Here is a 15,040-nt window from a genome sequence, read left to right as displayed (position 1 = left end):
CCCTGCAAATTCCAGGCAATCTGCAAATGATTTCCCTCTTCCCCACCCAAACATCCACTGCAAACTCCTACAATTGCGAGCCAGGCTTGCGATAGCCAAAGGGGTGGAAATAAAACCATTCCTTACCTTTAACTTGAGTGTCATATTCGGCTATGATCTCCTTATCCTTTTTGAATTTTGCTGGCGACGTCATGTTTTCTTTTCCAAAAAGCTGAATAACCTCGAAAGAGATCCACCAGAACACGAGCTATAAAGGCAATTTTCGCTCCTCTCAGCACGATGCCTTGGCTTTCTGCTCGTCCTTCCCTCCCCCCCGCAAAAAGGGAAAAAAATAAAAAAATCAGTCCATGGAGAGAGGGTGTGAGAGGGAGCACAGCAGCAGGAAAATGCAGATGTTGAGATCAGCGGATGGAAGAGGCAGCAGTTTTGTCTCCCTGCACCAAATCCTTGAGCAGCAGCATCAGCCTAGCGAGATCCTGCAGCCCCCAAAGGCTCTTCCTGATCCTTAATAGCACAGCCGGGGAGTGGAAGTCCTTCCGCACATGTTTTATGCGGGTTTGGTTTGCCCTTTTTTTTTTTTTTTTCCCCCCTCTTCTCTTTTTTTTTTTTTTTAATTTCTTTCTTTTAATGGGCTCAGAGATGATGCAAATCAAATCCCAAACGAGAGCAGCAGCAGAGGAGAAGCAGCCGTTTGCTTTGGTTTGCTTGCCTGCAAATACAAGAAATAATAACAATAATAAATATATATTTAGAAAATTACAGCTCGCAGCCCAAATCTGTGATGGGAAGCAAAGCTGCCCTGACACCCTGACATTGCAAATCGTCCTTTGAGCAGCGGCAGCATGAGGTTCCAACTGCAGCCCGGCCAGGTGACCGAGGGAACACGCCTACAACCGGGGACCCGGGCGATGGTCTGGGCACAGCGGCTCCTTTGGGATGCGGCTCCCGGGGACAATTTGGGGTGCAGGTCCCGGGGAACCGGGGGGAATTCAGGGAGCGAGTCCCTGGGGGTGATTTGGGGTGCGGCTCCCGGGGGAACGGGGGATGGTTTGGGAAGCAGGGGGCTCCTCTGGGATGCGGCTCCCGGGAGAGCTCGGGTTAACTTGGGGTGCGGGTCCCGGCGGAGAATTTCGGGAGCGGGTCCCGGGGGGGGTGCGGAGGCTGTTCGGAGAGCGGCTCCCGGGGGAACGGGGCTCCTTTGGGAAACGGGAGCTCCTTGGGGAGCGGCTCCCAGGGATATGGGGGCTCCTCGGGCTGCGGGGCTCCCCCGGGACGCGGCTCCCGCAGCATCCCCCGCTGACCGCGGGCTCGGCCCCACCGGCGGCCGCCCCGCAGCCCCGGGCACACTGGGCGCGCCCCCGCCGGGCGGCTCCGCCCGCAGCTTCTCCCTCTTCGGGGTTTTTTTGGGGGTGATTTAGGGTTTCTTCCAGGGCCCGCTGCGCTGTGCGGGGCGGGACACAACTTTTCCGCCGTCTTTTCTTTTCAATTGGTATTTTTTCCCCCTTTTTTTGGGAGTGGGGAAGGAGGGAGGGCGCGCTGCTGCAGCCCCCCGCGGAAGATGCGCGTAGGGGAGGAAGAAATAAATAAACACGGCACCCACCGGATCCGCATCCCGCCCGGGAAGAACAATGCGAGCGGCGGGGAGAGGAAGCGTGGGGGAGTCCCGGGGGGGGGGGGGCCGGGGCTGGGGGGACGCGGCTCGGGGTGCCGGGGAGGCGGCGGGGCCGGCGGCGGAGGGCTGCTCGCGGCCCGCCGGGGGGGTGGCACGGGAGGGCCGGGGGTCGGGCGGGCGGCCGGGGCGATTACCTGGGCGCTGCGGAGCCGCCTCCCGCAGCCGGGCGTCCTCCGGCCGCTGGCGCCCGCCGCCCGGTCCCCCGCACCGGCCCGCCACCGCCCCGCCCCGCCCAGCGCCTCGGCCAATGGGCGCGGCGCGCTAGGCATGAGCGACGGGCATCACAACCAATCAGACAGCGCCGTCCCCAAGATGAGCCCGCCCCCTCTTCCCGCCGCTTGGCGCCCGTGGCACCGCCCCGCCGGCCGAGAGCGGCGCAGGGGCGGGGCGAGGGTGTGAGTGACAGCCGGTGTGACCAGTAGAAGCGAGGCGGGGTGCGCCTTCTCACCAATAGCCAGGCGGGAGGGGTGGAGCCACCGGGTTTTTCAATGGTGGTGGGCGTGGCCTGCGGCGCCCAATGGGAGGGCGCGTTCGGGAATTCAAACTGACAGGTGGGAGCGTGGCCGTTGGCGCCGGAGCGGAACGGGACCGGCACCGGATCGGGACCGGGACCGGGATCGGGACGGGACCGGGACAGGATCAGGGTCCCACCCGCCATGTCCTCCAGCGGCTGCACCTTCGAGGACCGGTGCGTGAGCGTGCTGTGCTGCCGGTTCTGCCGGCAGGTGCTGAGCTCGCGGGGCATGCAGGCGGTGCTGCTGGCGGACACCGACACCGACCTCTACTCCACCGACATCCCGCCCTCGGGGTAAGCGCCGGGAAGGGGGGGAAAGGGTGTGTCGCACCGGGGGTCGGGGTACTGTCAGCGCCGGGGGGCACGGCCGAGCGGGGTGACGCGGCTGGAGGGTTCTCAGCATCACTCCAAACCCCGCTGTCACCGGGAAAGCAGCCCCACAAAACACAAGGGTTCACCCCATCCCTACATCTCCAGCCCGGGGGAAGCCACGGCGGGATGGCAAAGAGCGAGGCTGTCCCGTGCAGGGCAAATCCAAACTCCAATTTCATCCATCCGTAGGGATGGCACCGGCTCAGCGGCCACGGGAAGCTCCTCCCGCTCCTTTGCGAAGCGAAGATTAGAATTTGAAATAAAGACCCGCAAACAGAACAAACCTGATCTGTCACTGCTGCCAGGACTCTCCCCCAAGTCGGCTCTCTGCTGCTTTCCCATAGCGAGATTTGAATAGTAAGGAAATCAGATTGTGAAATGACATGGTAATCAGAAAGTATGGGTTGGAGAGGAGATAAGGAATCAAAGGTTTGGTTTTAAACATCGCAGCCTCTAAGGTATTGTTCTGTTTCTGAGCTGGGATTTGGCAGGAGCTGGGGCGATGTCTGTAATCGGGGATCTGACTGACAGTGCCACACTGAGCCTGAGAGCCTCTGAGTACCAAGGGAAGCTCTGCTCTTTTGGGCTATTTTAAGAGGATTTTTGATACTCGTGCGATGTCACGTGGGTCTCTTTTTAAAGTTTCCGTATGAGTACGGCTGATAGTCAAAAGGAAAATGGCACCGTGTGGCCTCGGGAAGTTTAAACCACACAGGACCAATGGCAGCATCACTTTGTAGTGACTTCAGACCGGTGGTATTGTAACACTGCAGTTGTAATCGCAGCAGCTCTAAACTTCTGTGAATTTCCTTCCTCCAGAACTGTTGATTTCATCGGAAGCTGCTACTTCACTGAAATCTGCAAATGCAAGCTGAAGAACATCGCCTGTCTGAAGTGGTGAGGACACAAGTGGTGACACCGACGTGTCCCAGCCCTGTTTCGCCTCCTCGCCCTCACCTCCCGCAGCGCAGGAGTTACAGGACGAGCGAACAGATTGCGTTCTCTGCTGCAGATTTAATGCTGCTGGGGAGAAACTCAGCCCACCGCTCCTGGGCAAGGCTGCCAGGGTATTTCTGTGCGAGTCCCCAGCGGAAATGTGACAACCTTGTCAGGAGGCTGAGTCTCTGGGAAAGCTTGTGTGCCACCTGCCTGATTAAATGTCTGCCTCAACACTCAGAGAGCTCTGTGAATAAGGCCCCAGCAAGCAGCAGTTACTCATATTCTAATTAATAGAACATCCTCTTGGCAGATCGAGTTGTTGGGAGCAGATGGAACATGCTGTCGCTAAAGTTCTTGGAGTTCTTTTATCCTCCTTATTAATGCCTGATATTTAAGGGTGAAAACAACAACTCTCAAATAGCTCACAGTTATCTGAGAGAATTCTTTCAGCTCCGTAATCACGATTTTTACCTTCCTCAGATTTGAACAATGGGGGGTTGTGATAGGGACACAATATTTTGGTTTTTAGACAGAAGCAGAGAAACAGAAGTATCTCATCGGAACACATGGAAAAATGGTTGTTATGGTTTTGATCTAGGAGAGTTGATAAGGCTTCAATAATCTGGCCCAGAGCAGCTGTGGCTGCCCCATCCCTGAAGTGTCCACGGCCAGGTTGGAACAGCCTGAGACAGTGGAAGGTGTCCCTGCCCATGGCAGGGGTGGGATTGGATGGGCTTTAAGGTCCCTTCCAACCCAAACCATTCCATAATTCTCAGTCCCATTACTCCTGCTGCTGGTACCCTCCCGTGCACGGTGCTTGTGTACAGGGGGATTTTGGGTGTGATGAACTTCTTTGCTGGTTGGAATCACTGGCCTTCTGAAGGAAAATAAATAAAGAAATCCACCAGCATTTGTTGGTATGTAAACTAATCTGGGTGACACAATTCAGGTTACTAAACGCTTTATGTGCCAAAGATCTAAAACTCAGATATTCCGTAACTCCTGACAGCTGTCCCCTAAATATTTAAGATACTTGTTTAACCCTGTTCCCTTAACCCTATCAAAACCAGTGCATTACATAATGGTCTGGCACTGGGGCTATTTAATCGGAGCCGGAAAAAGCCACCAACACCCAGCTTTTCCCCAGGCTCATTATTCCCCTTGCCTTTCCAGTGGGAACGTTGTTGGCTACCACGTGATTTGTCCCTGCAAGCCCTGCCTGCTGTCCTGCAACAACGGCCACTTCTGGATGTTCCACAGCCAGGCAGTGTTTGGCATCAACAGGCTCGACCCTTCTGGTGAGGGACAAGTTTGTTTCCTTCCCTTTCCCTTCCCTGAAGCCCTGATTCCCGATCCTAACGAGGCATCCCAATATAGCCCAAGCATATGGAGGGAGGCTGGCATATGGAGGCACGAGGAAGTGCTGCTGATCTAGAAAACCACTCGGGGGGAGGCAGTTGTAAAAGAGAATTTCGGCGTAAATTGATCTTACCCTCTCCCCTCTGTGGACAGGAGTCAGGATTTTCTGCAGCAAGACCACCACCAGTATAAACACGGGTTTATTTATAGTGCTGGGGGTGGCTTCACTGGGCTGTCAGGCAGCTGTCCAGGGGCATCTCTTTTTTTGGGTGAGTCACGTTGTCACTTTGACCCTCCCTAAGTGAGTCCTCCTTAGCTGGACTTGCATCCTGGTGGGATGGATGCCAAGTGTCTGGCAGGGCTGCAGCCCTCAGGAATGCACAGCTCCCTGATAAATCCCCAGGGCAACTCCCTGCCCAAACCTTGCAGTGTCACCTGTGCCTTGGGTCGATGCTGCTCACAAATAAATCAGTCAGGAGGGGCTTATCAATAGCTGCCTGAATTGGTTATCTAAATACTTCTGTGGGCAGGGATTTATCCTCTGAACAGGGCTGAAAAAAATAAGCAACAACACTCCCAAGATCACTTTGAAGGAAGACAGAAAATAGATTTATTCATCATGAACGTGACTTCCCGGGTTTTGCAAGGATTATTTTCTCTCACAATAAACAGTTGTGCAACTTAAATATAAGGTCACAATCCAAAAATACCTTTCCCCCCCCCCTCTTTTGTCTCCTCCCCACCAGGTGTGGATGTATTGCTCTGGGGCAACTTGCCAGATCTGGAGGAAAGCACAGAAGAAGACACGTCCTGCACCTCTGAGGAGGAGTACATCAGATAAACGTTACCTGCAGGATCGTCCCTCCACTTGTGGCCTGGCTGTTTGGTTTGGGTTTATTTAATTTCACCTGGTGGCCCATCAGATCTTAAACAACAGAAAAAAACAGGAAATCTGGAAAACAATCCCTAAAAATCCTCTCTTTCACTGTAGCCTTCCTTGGACTCCTGAATCTGCCTGGTGTGTATCCCCTGAGCAGAGATGCACCTTGGAAATGCAAACACAAAGTGCATTTGCTGAGCTCTATTTTGCTTTTCATTCTTAAGCCTCAACAGCTGATAATCCTTCCTTTCTTCTTCCCTAAAGCACTTTTCACAGAGCAAAACCTCTCAGCTGCTTTCAGTTCAAAAAAATCTTCAGGAATGATCTGCCAGGTCGGGGGAGTTCTGAAAGAGCTCAGCTCATGTGGTTCAAAGTGGCTCCAAGTTTTGCTGCTCTGGCTCTGTGATCTCCTGCTCTCTGCAGCTTCTTTGCACCTGAGGCATCCCAGGATGCTCCCAAATGTGCACTGGGAAGCCTCTTAGAGCCTTCCCGTCTTTATTTTTCGATACTTTCAGGATTCTGTCTCCACAGAGATCAAGTTCATCTTTTTTCTCCCTGATAAAACCTAAATTCTGCAGTTTCTTAGTAGAACTTCAAGGCTACGCTGGAGTTTTCCTTCAGGGCAGCAATAACACCCATACACTTTAATATATTTTTTTTTCCCCTCTCCGAAACACAACTCAGTCACGAAATTGGATCTTTTTAGAGAAAGCAAAAAAAAAAAAGAAATCAGGTAAAATATTTGGTGTTCATGCCTAACTTGCATCCTGAGGTGCACAGACAATCTGCTTCCTGTAGGTAATGAATTCAAAGCTCATTTTCTGAGTTGCTAACAAACCATGATATTTAACTTCTGAACTAAGTACTGTCCCCTTCAGCTTCTCACCTAAGGGCCACCAACAAAAAACTCAAAGTAAAATCATGTTAAGAGAACAGAGGACACTTCAATAAACCTCCCTGCAGCCTCTTGTGATACTTGAAAGGGGTGTGATGAAGACAGATCTGAATTGTCTCAGTATTTTCACTGCTCGTTATCTATTTCTTAATTAATGGTACTACCTCTTCTGCATTAAGTGTTTATTGGTGTATATTTGTATGTGTGTGTCTTGTTTTGAATTCCTGTGTTGTGTCTGCCCAGGAAATAAAAGCTTTGGACTCCAGAGTCTTCAGGGCTGTCATAAATATGGACGATATCAGATAATCACAACAATGAAATGGCATCTTGGATTAAAGGAGTGGAATAATTAGGCTTTTAGCATTATGAATTTGTTTTGGACAACCCAAAAATAAAATCACTTTAGGCTGACAAACCTGACAGCTCCTCTGTCTTAGTTAACTCTTCTATAAAACTCAATATCCCAATTTTTTCCAGCTTTCTGTGATCACTACAGCATCAAGCTGGCAAGGTGACACCCCAAATTTTTTTTCCCCGCAGAATTCATGAGCTAAAAATACATCTGATTGGTTTTGCATAAGCAACACAATAGTTCAAACGTGGTTGTGCCTGTTGCCAGCCCAGCACTTGCCATTTATAACCTTCACCATCCTGAGTCAGCAGGGGCAGAGCTCCTCTCCCACAGGGAAGCAGAGGATGAATTCCTCCCCTTCAAGTCCATAATTCTGTTTTTGCTCCCTATCTGTACACACAGAACTGGAAGTTCTACCATCGACTCGCTCAAACAGGCCTGTGCAATTAAAACACTTCACCTCATCAGCTGGAAATTAAGAATGAGCCAACTTTTAAGGGAGTTCAGTCCTTTTTTGTTGACAATAAAGAAGCTGTAGGTATTATATACAAAGTATGCAAACATCCCCTATTGCCCCAGCTGTCATGAATGTCACCAAAGTGATCAATCATGTCCAGGGCTGCTCCTTTCTATCTGAAATTAAAAAAAGAACTGACTGAGCACTTTGTGTTAAAGCCACAGCAGCTCATTCACAGAGCCCCGAAGTCTGGGGTTAAGTTTCCAAGGATCACCACGGTTATAGACAGATTTAACCCCAAATTGGCACAAAACCAGATCAATATTTCTGGAAACACTCCCAGGTCCTTCACCCCACCCAAAGCTGTGTTTGAAATAAACAGCTCAGGTCTCTGCTTTGTTTTCTCTCTGTGTTTTGACATACAAGGTGTCGGTGCTGTGGCACAGCCCTGGAACCTGCTGTGGATCACTTGGAGGGGGTGGGTGCCAGGCCTCTGGTATAAAAACACACCTGGGCAGATAATGGAGATACGCAGGATGGATGCATCAGCAGGATTCAACGACAGATCCGTGGTCAGGCTGATCCAGGAGGAGCTGTTGCACCTTTTGGCGAGGATTTCCCAGGGAAATTGGATGTGATCTTTGCTGTGCAGCCCCTGAAGTCACAAGGCTGAAAAACAAGAACCGCATCCTCAGGCCTTTCCTCCTGCTCATCACCAAGGCGAGCAATTAAAGCATCTCTAATCAGATGGGGGTTTGTTTAGTAGGGACTGAGCACCAGGCAAAAGGTCCCAGAGTTCAGACTCCAAGTCAGGGCTTCTGCAAGACTCCAGAGTTCTCCTGGCACCGAGAGTTCTGCTGGAGCCCATCCCTCTGTGCCCATGGGCTGCATCTCCTTGGCCACCCCAGACCTGAGCCCAGCAGTTTTTAACATCTTGTGCAACACAAACTTGTAGGTTCAGGGTCACAGACTTGTTTGGATGAAAACATTTGGAAGTGGAATTCCAAAAGGCACTGAGGATAAATAACTTCACTTTGGTTTTCGAGTCACAGGGAGCCGTGCCATCACTCTGTTACTGATGGCCAACCATTTTCTTCCCCGCAGCACACAAAATCAGCTGGAGGGGTCGGGGAAAGTCACAACAAGACAGTGACAGATTGATACCTCTCCATATTAAACAAGACTTACTGGGAGAAAAAGCCCATTTAAATCTTCTTCCTTATTCCAGCACAGCCTAAAGCCTCATCATTACCTCACATTTATGTGCCACCCTTCATCCCAAAGCGCTTTACAGTGACAAACAGTTCGGAATTCTTCTGCCCTTGAGCTGCAGCCAAGTGCAGGCTGCAGAGCAGCTGCCAAGCGGGCAGAGTGCGGCCAGGCCCGTGGTGAGGCAGCACCGGGATGAGGTTCAGGGTGTGATCTCTATCAGCACGAGCTGATACGGTGATTACCCGGGGAGGCTCAGCTTGAAGGACACCCTCTTCTCCCACAGGCTGGAATGCAGCTGTCCCAGGGACAGAACCTGCAGTCCCAGGCTTTGAATCTGAGGAAGAGCCCAACAATGAGAGACAGAAATCACTGAGCTATCTTTACATTTCTGCTCCTCTCTCTGGCACGCCAGGCTTTGGAGAGTGAAGTAAAATGCTCATTTATTCTAAAGCGCCCCATTCCTTTGCCATGAGAGGTCGTTGGTGCGTGTTTGGTTACGTTTGCAGCCTGTGTGGTTTCTGGAAGCGTACCCCAAGGAGCAGCCCGTGTGCCGAGTAAACAACCTTTGTGTGCTGTTTTTTGGCTTCAGGGAGCGTCCCCAGCGCAGGGAGCGCAGCGCAGCCCCCGTTGCGCAAGGAGCTGCGAGCGCGGGGGCTCGGGGGCTGCTGTGGAAGCAAGGCAGCCAAAGGGGGCAAGGAAAGGCACCGGGGACTGCCAGAGATCAGAGGTGAAGCCTCACGAGGAGACTCCTGAGCTGCAAGAGACAATGGAGCTGTGCCTGTTCCTGCAGCTGTGGATCCCTTCTCGCTGTTCCAACGGGGATTTCTGGGAGTAGCCGGCTCTTCCAGCACGCAGACAGCCACGGAGTCGCACAAAGGTTGGGAAGGGACCTCAAAGATCACCTCAAACTGAAACCATCTCGTACCCGAATGAAGGATCCTTCGGGATCTCCACTGCACTATTGGCTCTTCCTCTTGCTCTAGCACACACAAAGGACGCAGCCTCTAGCAAAATACCCACTAAAAACCTACCAAAACCCCCCAGATTATTCCAAACCTGTGCAGATACAGCATTTATAGAGCTGAGACAAGATTTCAATTCATGCAGGATACAGGAACAGCCAGAGAGCGAAGCTGCCTTGAGCATCTCTGCTGGAATTAACTCCAAGCTGTTGATGCACCACCCAAAATTCCCGCTCCTCAACAGAGGAAATATCAACAACGCTGTTCTCCCAACATTTCCCAGCAGTCTTTAGCCAGAGGGACATTCTGGCTGCTCTGCTGTCTGCAGTGTCTCTTGTCACCTCGCCTGTGTGACAGCAGCTCGGCCCAGTGAGCTGCACTATTGATTTCTCATTAGAAAGCAGGAATCCCATTTTGGACAGCAACAAGGAGGGGGGAAAAAACCCCAAAACCAACAGGGAACAAAGCTCATCAAATAGAAGCCAACCCAAATCTCTGGTGCCTCACTTCTGATGTCACCTGAACGCTGCCAGCTCGGTGTCTCCGGGTGATGCCACACAGGGGAAATCAGCACCAGGGCACTCTCCAGCACTGCCATCTGCACGGCAGCGTGGGGAGAGCATTGTGCAGGCTCTCAGAAAGCCAGGCTGAGGAAAGAAGTCTTGATCTCTTGCATTTCTCTGCCTGCACTCCTTTCCTGGAGGGAAGTACTAATTAAAACTAAGCCAGCATCGCTGCTCCATGAGTGCAGCCACACCGGGATCCTTCCCTGCTGTGCCATGGCAGAAGCTGATTAGTTCATCCCTCTCCAGCATATGGCCTGCTTTGGAAGGGGAAATTTCCACTGACACAGGAGATAACACCAGAAATACAGGTGTTCTGGGGCTCTCACCCTAATTTCCCCAAAGGAAAGCTGGTCCCGTGTCTGCTGTGCACGTCCAACAGCTCCTGACACAAAGGAAAGTTAAAAAGAGTTACATTTAAAAGAAATTCACCTGATTTTGCCTCATCATCTGTCTTGCTCTCAGAGCCAACACCACGCTCCAGCAACAGACTGGCCAGACAGCAAAAGGGTTTTAGGACCAAACCACAAGGGGACAAAGCTCCCACCCCTTTTGCCTGCACCTTTTGGGGTGTCACCAGAGCTGTTCTCTCACCACCAATTTATTTGTCTCCATTTTAAAAAGCACAGATTTGATTCTGAGGCTAGCAAAGCTTCGACAGGAGCGAATCTGCTCTGTGATTCCTGCTGTGCTTGCAGAATGCACCCAGAAAGCTCCTTCAGCAAGGCTGGCAAGGGAAGAGCGAGGAGCTTGTGTGCCACAAGCTGCCTCGGATGTGAGCAGTGCCAGCCCTCCTTGGCCCACATTAAAAACACAGCAATGGCAGCTCCAGACCCAAAACCACTTGGAGACAGCATAGATGGGATCTATTCCCAACCAGGGCTGAGGATGCACCTTCGAACCTCATTTATTCAATCAAAACTGCGTGTCAAGCTACTCTGCCAAACACAAGATCCAGGCCCTTCTCAATTATTAAATTTTTAAACCTCTTTAGAGCTTTTAGCAATTCATTGATTCTCTTGCAGGTGGACACAGAGCAGTGGATGGTTTTGGACCCCCACAATACCAAAGCTGCAATAATTTTTCCTCCCAGGGCGCTTCCTAAAGCCAACAGAGAATTATTTGGTTAAAAATGCAGATGGAATGGCACAGTCACAGCTGAGGGGAGGTTGTGAAAGCTCCTGCACATTCAGTCTAACATCCACTCAGATTTGATGAGAGCCTAAAATGTTGGGACAAAATTAAGCAATCGGCTCTTGTGCAAAGCCCACCACAAGACTTTCCACAATGTTGCTCCATTTGTTCTTGGACCCCAGGTTGGATGCAAATTTTACTCTGTAAAGTGGATTTTACCCTGCTTCAAATTTTACCCAGAGTCCAAATTGCTTTCTTTGTAGCTGAGAATTTAAAATTCAGATGAACACATTTTTTTCATCTCTCCTGCTACCAGAAGGCAGCATTCCTAAGTGGCAGGAAGTCTTTATTCAGCAGAATTTGTCCAATTTTTTAATTCCAGTCCTTATGGGAAATCAAAATTTTAAAACTGCTTAAAAGCACCTGGTACTGGCCTTGATAAGAAACCTTTTTACTTCATTAACTGGATCAAATTCTAATTTGCTACAAACATGCCTGTGATGCATGAACTGGAATCGCTGCTTTCTGCGCCCCTCTGATGGCACAAAACCCTTCTCAGCAAACTGAGCTGCAAGTCAGCCACAAAAATCACAGGACTTTGTAACCAGCAGCTTTTGGAGAGCGCCAGGTGCTCTGGTCACACCTCCTGCAGCACCAGAGCCTCCTCCTGCCCCTGCCAGGGGCTCAGACTGGGCACTGCTGGCTTTGGCATTAATCACAGCGTTCACTGCGCTGGCAGCGAGGCAGCAGCACCTTCCCCTCCCAGGGCAGTCACATCCCATCACACTCCAGCGGGCAGCACGGGTGAAGCCCAGCCTGATGTTGCCCAAAGCCCAGGGGGAAGCAGGGCAGCGATCCCTGTGCTCTGTCCCCAAGGATCAGGGTGATTTCTGGGCTCTGTGCTCCCAGCAGGAGCAAAGCCTGCGGTGTCTGGGTGTGTGCTGCACACAAGGGCTGAGGAGACACAGTAATTGTGGTCTGAGCATTTCTCTGCTGCAGAAAGAACTGGTTCCCTCTCTGTCGCTCACCTCTGCCCCACAAAACCCGCCCAGCCCAAGTGACTCCCTGAAAACGAGCTTGGACTGCAAACTCGGGAGGAGAGACATCAGCCGAGTGTGTCTTGGCTGAAAATGAGCTTTGAAGAGCAAAACTCCACACCAAGGCGAGGTTGTCAAGAGGGGTTGTGGACTCTCCATCCCTGGAAGTGTCCCAGGCCAGGTGGGAGCAGCCCGGGACAGTGGAAGATGTCCCTGCCCATGGCAGGGGTGGGACGAGCTGATCTTTAAGGTCTTTTCCAACCCAAACCATCCTGGGATTCTCCAGCCTCTGCAGGACACCTGGGCTTCCCCCTATCCCACGCAGGAGGAGGGTGAAGCTCCCAAAAAGGGGCTGGGGGCACAGCAAACCCCCACCTGTGCACATTCCATGGTGATCCTGGATCTTCCAGCCCCGAGAGCTGCCACCAGGCCACGGAATCTGGGACACCGGCATCGTGCTCAACAAATCTGCATCGGGAGTGGTGACAGGAAACCCAGCTGGGTTTATAACTTCAGCCAATTGTAAGGACAGAAAGGTTTCCCACCAGAACACAGAGTGTTTAATTCTCTGATAGCAGAGTGAAATAAAGATAGCAGGGGAAAGCAGGAGGAGAGAAAGGGACACTGATATTTTAAGGCGTTCACCTTTAGGTTATAAGCAGCTTATCTCAGGCTGCTCCATATGTGGTCTCCTTGGGAACGGAGTCAGACAATAAATCAGATGTGCCAGCATTTATCAGAATTTCCAACCAGCCAAAAACATCATCAGCTCCCCTCCGAATGCCAAATGGGCTCTGCAGGATGCAGGGCCAAGCCTGGAGTCGCTCCCGAGGCACGCAGAGGGGTCAGACACACCAGATTAAACTCCAAATGAGAAACACTGCTGTAAAGGTCCAAATAATGCTCCTATTGCTGCTCCTCGTTGCTCTGTCCTCCTGCGGCCATGGGCTCTGTCAGAACCTTCAGGAAAAGGCAAAAAAAAAGCAAAATCAAGCTGGCATCTTGTGGGCACGGTTACTGCACACATCAGGGCAACATCTGCATATCGTGCCCAGTCAGCCACAAAAATAAAGCAACTCACTCTCCTCATGGTCTGGGGCATGGAAGAGATTATTCTTGTCTTAGTCTGAACAGGGAGGGGGGGGAAAAAGCAATATATGGATGGAGTGGTGGTAGGAACAAAAACAGCTTGAGGAAAGTCAGCAAGATCAGTGCATGAATATTCTCAAAGTGCAGAAATCCTGCCAGACACAGGGGAAAAAATCCAGACATTTCACATGTCAGGAATAAAACCATCCCCACCAAATCTCGTTTTTTAAACTGGTGAAAATTTCCCAACCGGTTCCGAAATGTTTCGCTGCTTGTGTGTGACCAGAAGAACGCCACGGCAGGAGCTGTGGGGGCAAGGACCTCGGCCTCACTCACAGCGGGTTTGGCCAGGGAAAAGCAACAGCAGAGACACCAGTGAGTCCCATTTATCCCAAAATCCCGACTCTGGTGGCATCAGGCACAGGTGGTGGGGTTGGGAGTTGGACTGGGAGCAGAAGGGGGAGATGGGTGGGAGCAGAGCCCATGTCTGGGCACAGCTTCGCTCGTGGCCCAGCAGAGGAACACGTCACCCTTTCCCTCAAACGTTGCAAATGGCTCAATCAATTAAAAAAACCCAAAATAAAGCAGTTTAGAGTGACCTGGCTGTGTGCTGGCACCTGGGTTTGTCAGAGTGGCAGTCGCTGTCCCCTGGTGTGACATCCCACCCCTGGCTGGCACAGAGCCCTCGGACAGCGAGTTTCGGAGCCCACCCGAGCGTGAGCTCAGGCACGAGCGGTGCCCCTGCCCCGTTCCCTGCTGGTCCCCAACACGGCCCATGAGCCTCTCCCAAACACTGCCTGGACCCCCAGCATTCCCCAGTTCCCCCCAGTTCCCCCTGTGCCCCCCAGTTCCCCCATTCCCCCAGTTCCCCCCATGCCCCCCAGTTCCCCCAGTTCTCTCCGTACCCGCCATGCTCCCCAGTTCCCCCAGTTCCCCCCAGTTCCCCCCAGTTGCCCCAGTTCTCCCTGTGCCCCCCAGTTCCCCCAGTTGCCCCAGTTCCCCTCGTTCCCCCCAGTTCCTCCCGTGCCCCTCAGTTCCCCTCGTTCCCCCCAGTCCCCCCGTGCCCCCCAGTTCCCCCAGTTCCCCTCGTTCCCCCCAGTCCCCCCCGCACCCCCCCGTACCCCCCTAGTTCCCCCAGTTCCCCCCAGTCCCCAGTTCCCCCCGTGCCTCCCAGTTCCCCCAGTTCCCCCCCAGTCCCCCCGTGCCCCCAGTCCCCCCCGTGCCCCCCAGTTCCCCCCAGTCCCCCCCGTGCCCCCCAGTTCCCCCAGTGCCCCCCAGTTCCCCCCATGCCCCCCAGTTCCCCCAGTCCCCCCCGTGCCCCCCAGTTCCCCCCAGTTCCCCCCATGCCCCCCAGTCCCCCCAGTCCCCCCCAGTTCCCCCCAGTTCCCCCAGTTCCCCCCAGTCCCCCCCAGTCCCCCCCAGTCCCCCCCAGTTCCCCCCAGTTCCCCCAGTTCCCCCCAGTCCCCCCAGTCCCCCCCGTGCCCCCTCTGTCGCCCCAGCCCAGCGCAGCCGGAGCCGCAGCGCCACCTCCCGGCACTGAGGGGCAGCGCCCCGGCCCCGGCACAGCCTCATTAGAGCCGCCTTTAATTGCGGGTTTTGCTTT

At 52.8% G+C, this 15,040-nt stretch overlaps 2 protein-coding genes across 4 annotated transcripts in view; one reads left to right on the top strand and one right to left on the bottom strand.

Moving 5' to 3' along the window:
* Positions 1-1,878, bottom strand: part of SRGAP2 (SLIT-ROBO Rho GTPase activating protein 2) — a 97,449-nt gene extending 95,571 nt beyond the window's left edge. For all 3 annotated transcript variants that reach the window (XM_048327716.1, XM_048327718.1, XM_048327721.1), the window contains exons 1-2: positions 1,807-1,878; positions 127-709 (exon numbers count right to left, since the gene is read on the bottom strand). In XM_048327716.1, the coding sequence (XP_048183673.1) occupies positions 127-193 (67 nt within the window). In that variant the 5' untranslated portion in view covers positions 194-709; positions 1,807-1,878. The remainder of the gene's footprint in view (positions 1-126; positions 710-1,806) is intronic.
* Positions 1,879-2,210: 332 nt separating this feature from the next.
* Positions 2,211-7,046, top strand: FAM72A (family with sequence similarity 72 member A). The gene is made up of 4 exons (XM_048328517.1): positions 2,211-2,480; positions 3,378-3,455; positions 4,671-4,795; positions 5,603-7,046. The coding sequence occupies exons 1-4, from the start codon at positions 2,329-2,331 to the stop codon at positions 5,695-5,697; spliced, it is 450 nt and encodes a 149-aa protein (XP_048184474.1). The 5' UTR covers positions 2,211-2,328; the 3' UTR covers positions 5,698-7,046.
* The last annotated feature ends 7,994 nt before the right edge of the window (positions 7,047-15,040 follow it).

Source organism: Corvus hawaiiensis, chromosome 24 (genome assembly GCF_020740725.1).
Source record: "Corvus hawaiiensis isolate bCorHaw1 chromosome 24, bCorHaw1.pri.cur, whole genome shotgun sequence".
NCBI classification, from domain to species: domain Eukaryota; kingdom Metazoa; phylum Chordata; class Aves; order Passeriformes; family Corvidae; genus Corvus; species Corvus hawaiiensis.
This window is presented reverse-complemented; position numbering and strand designations above follow the sequence as displayed.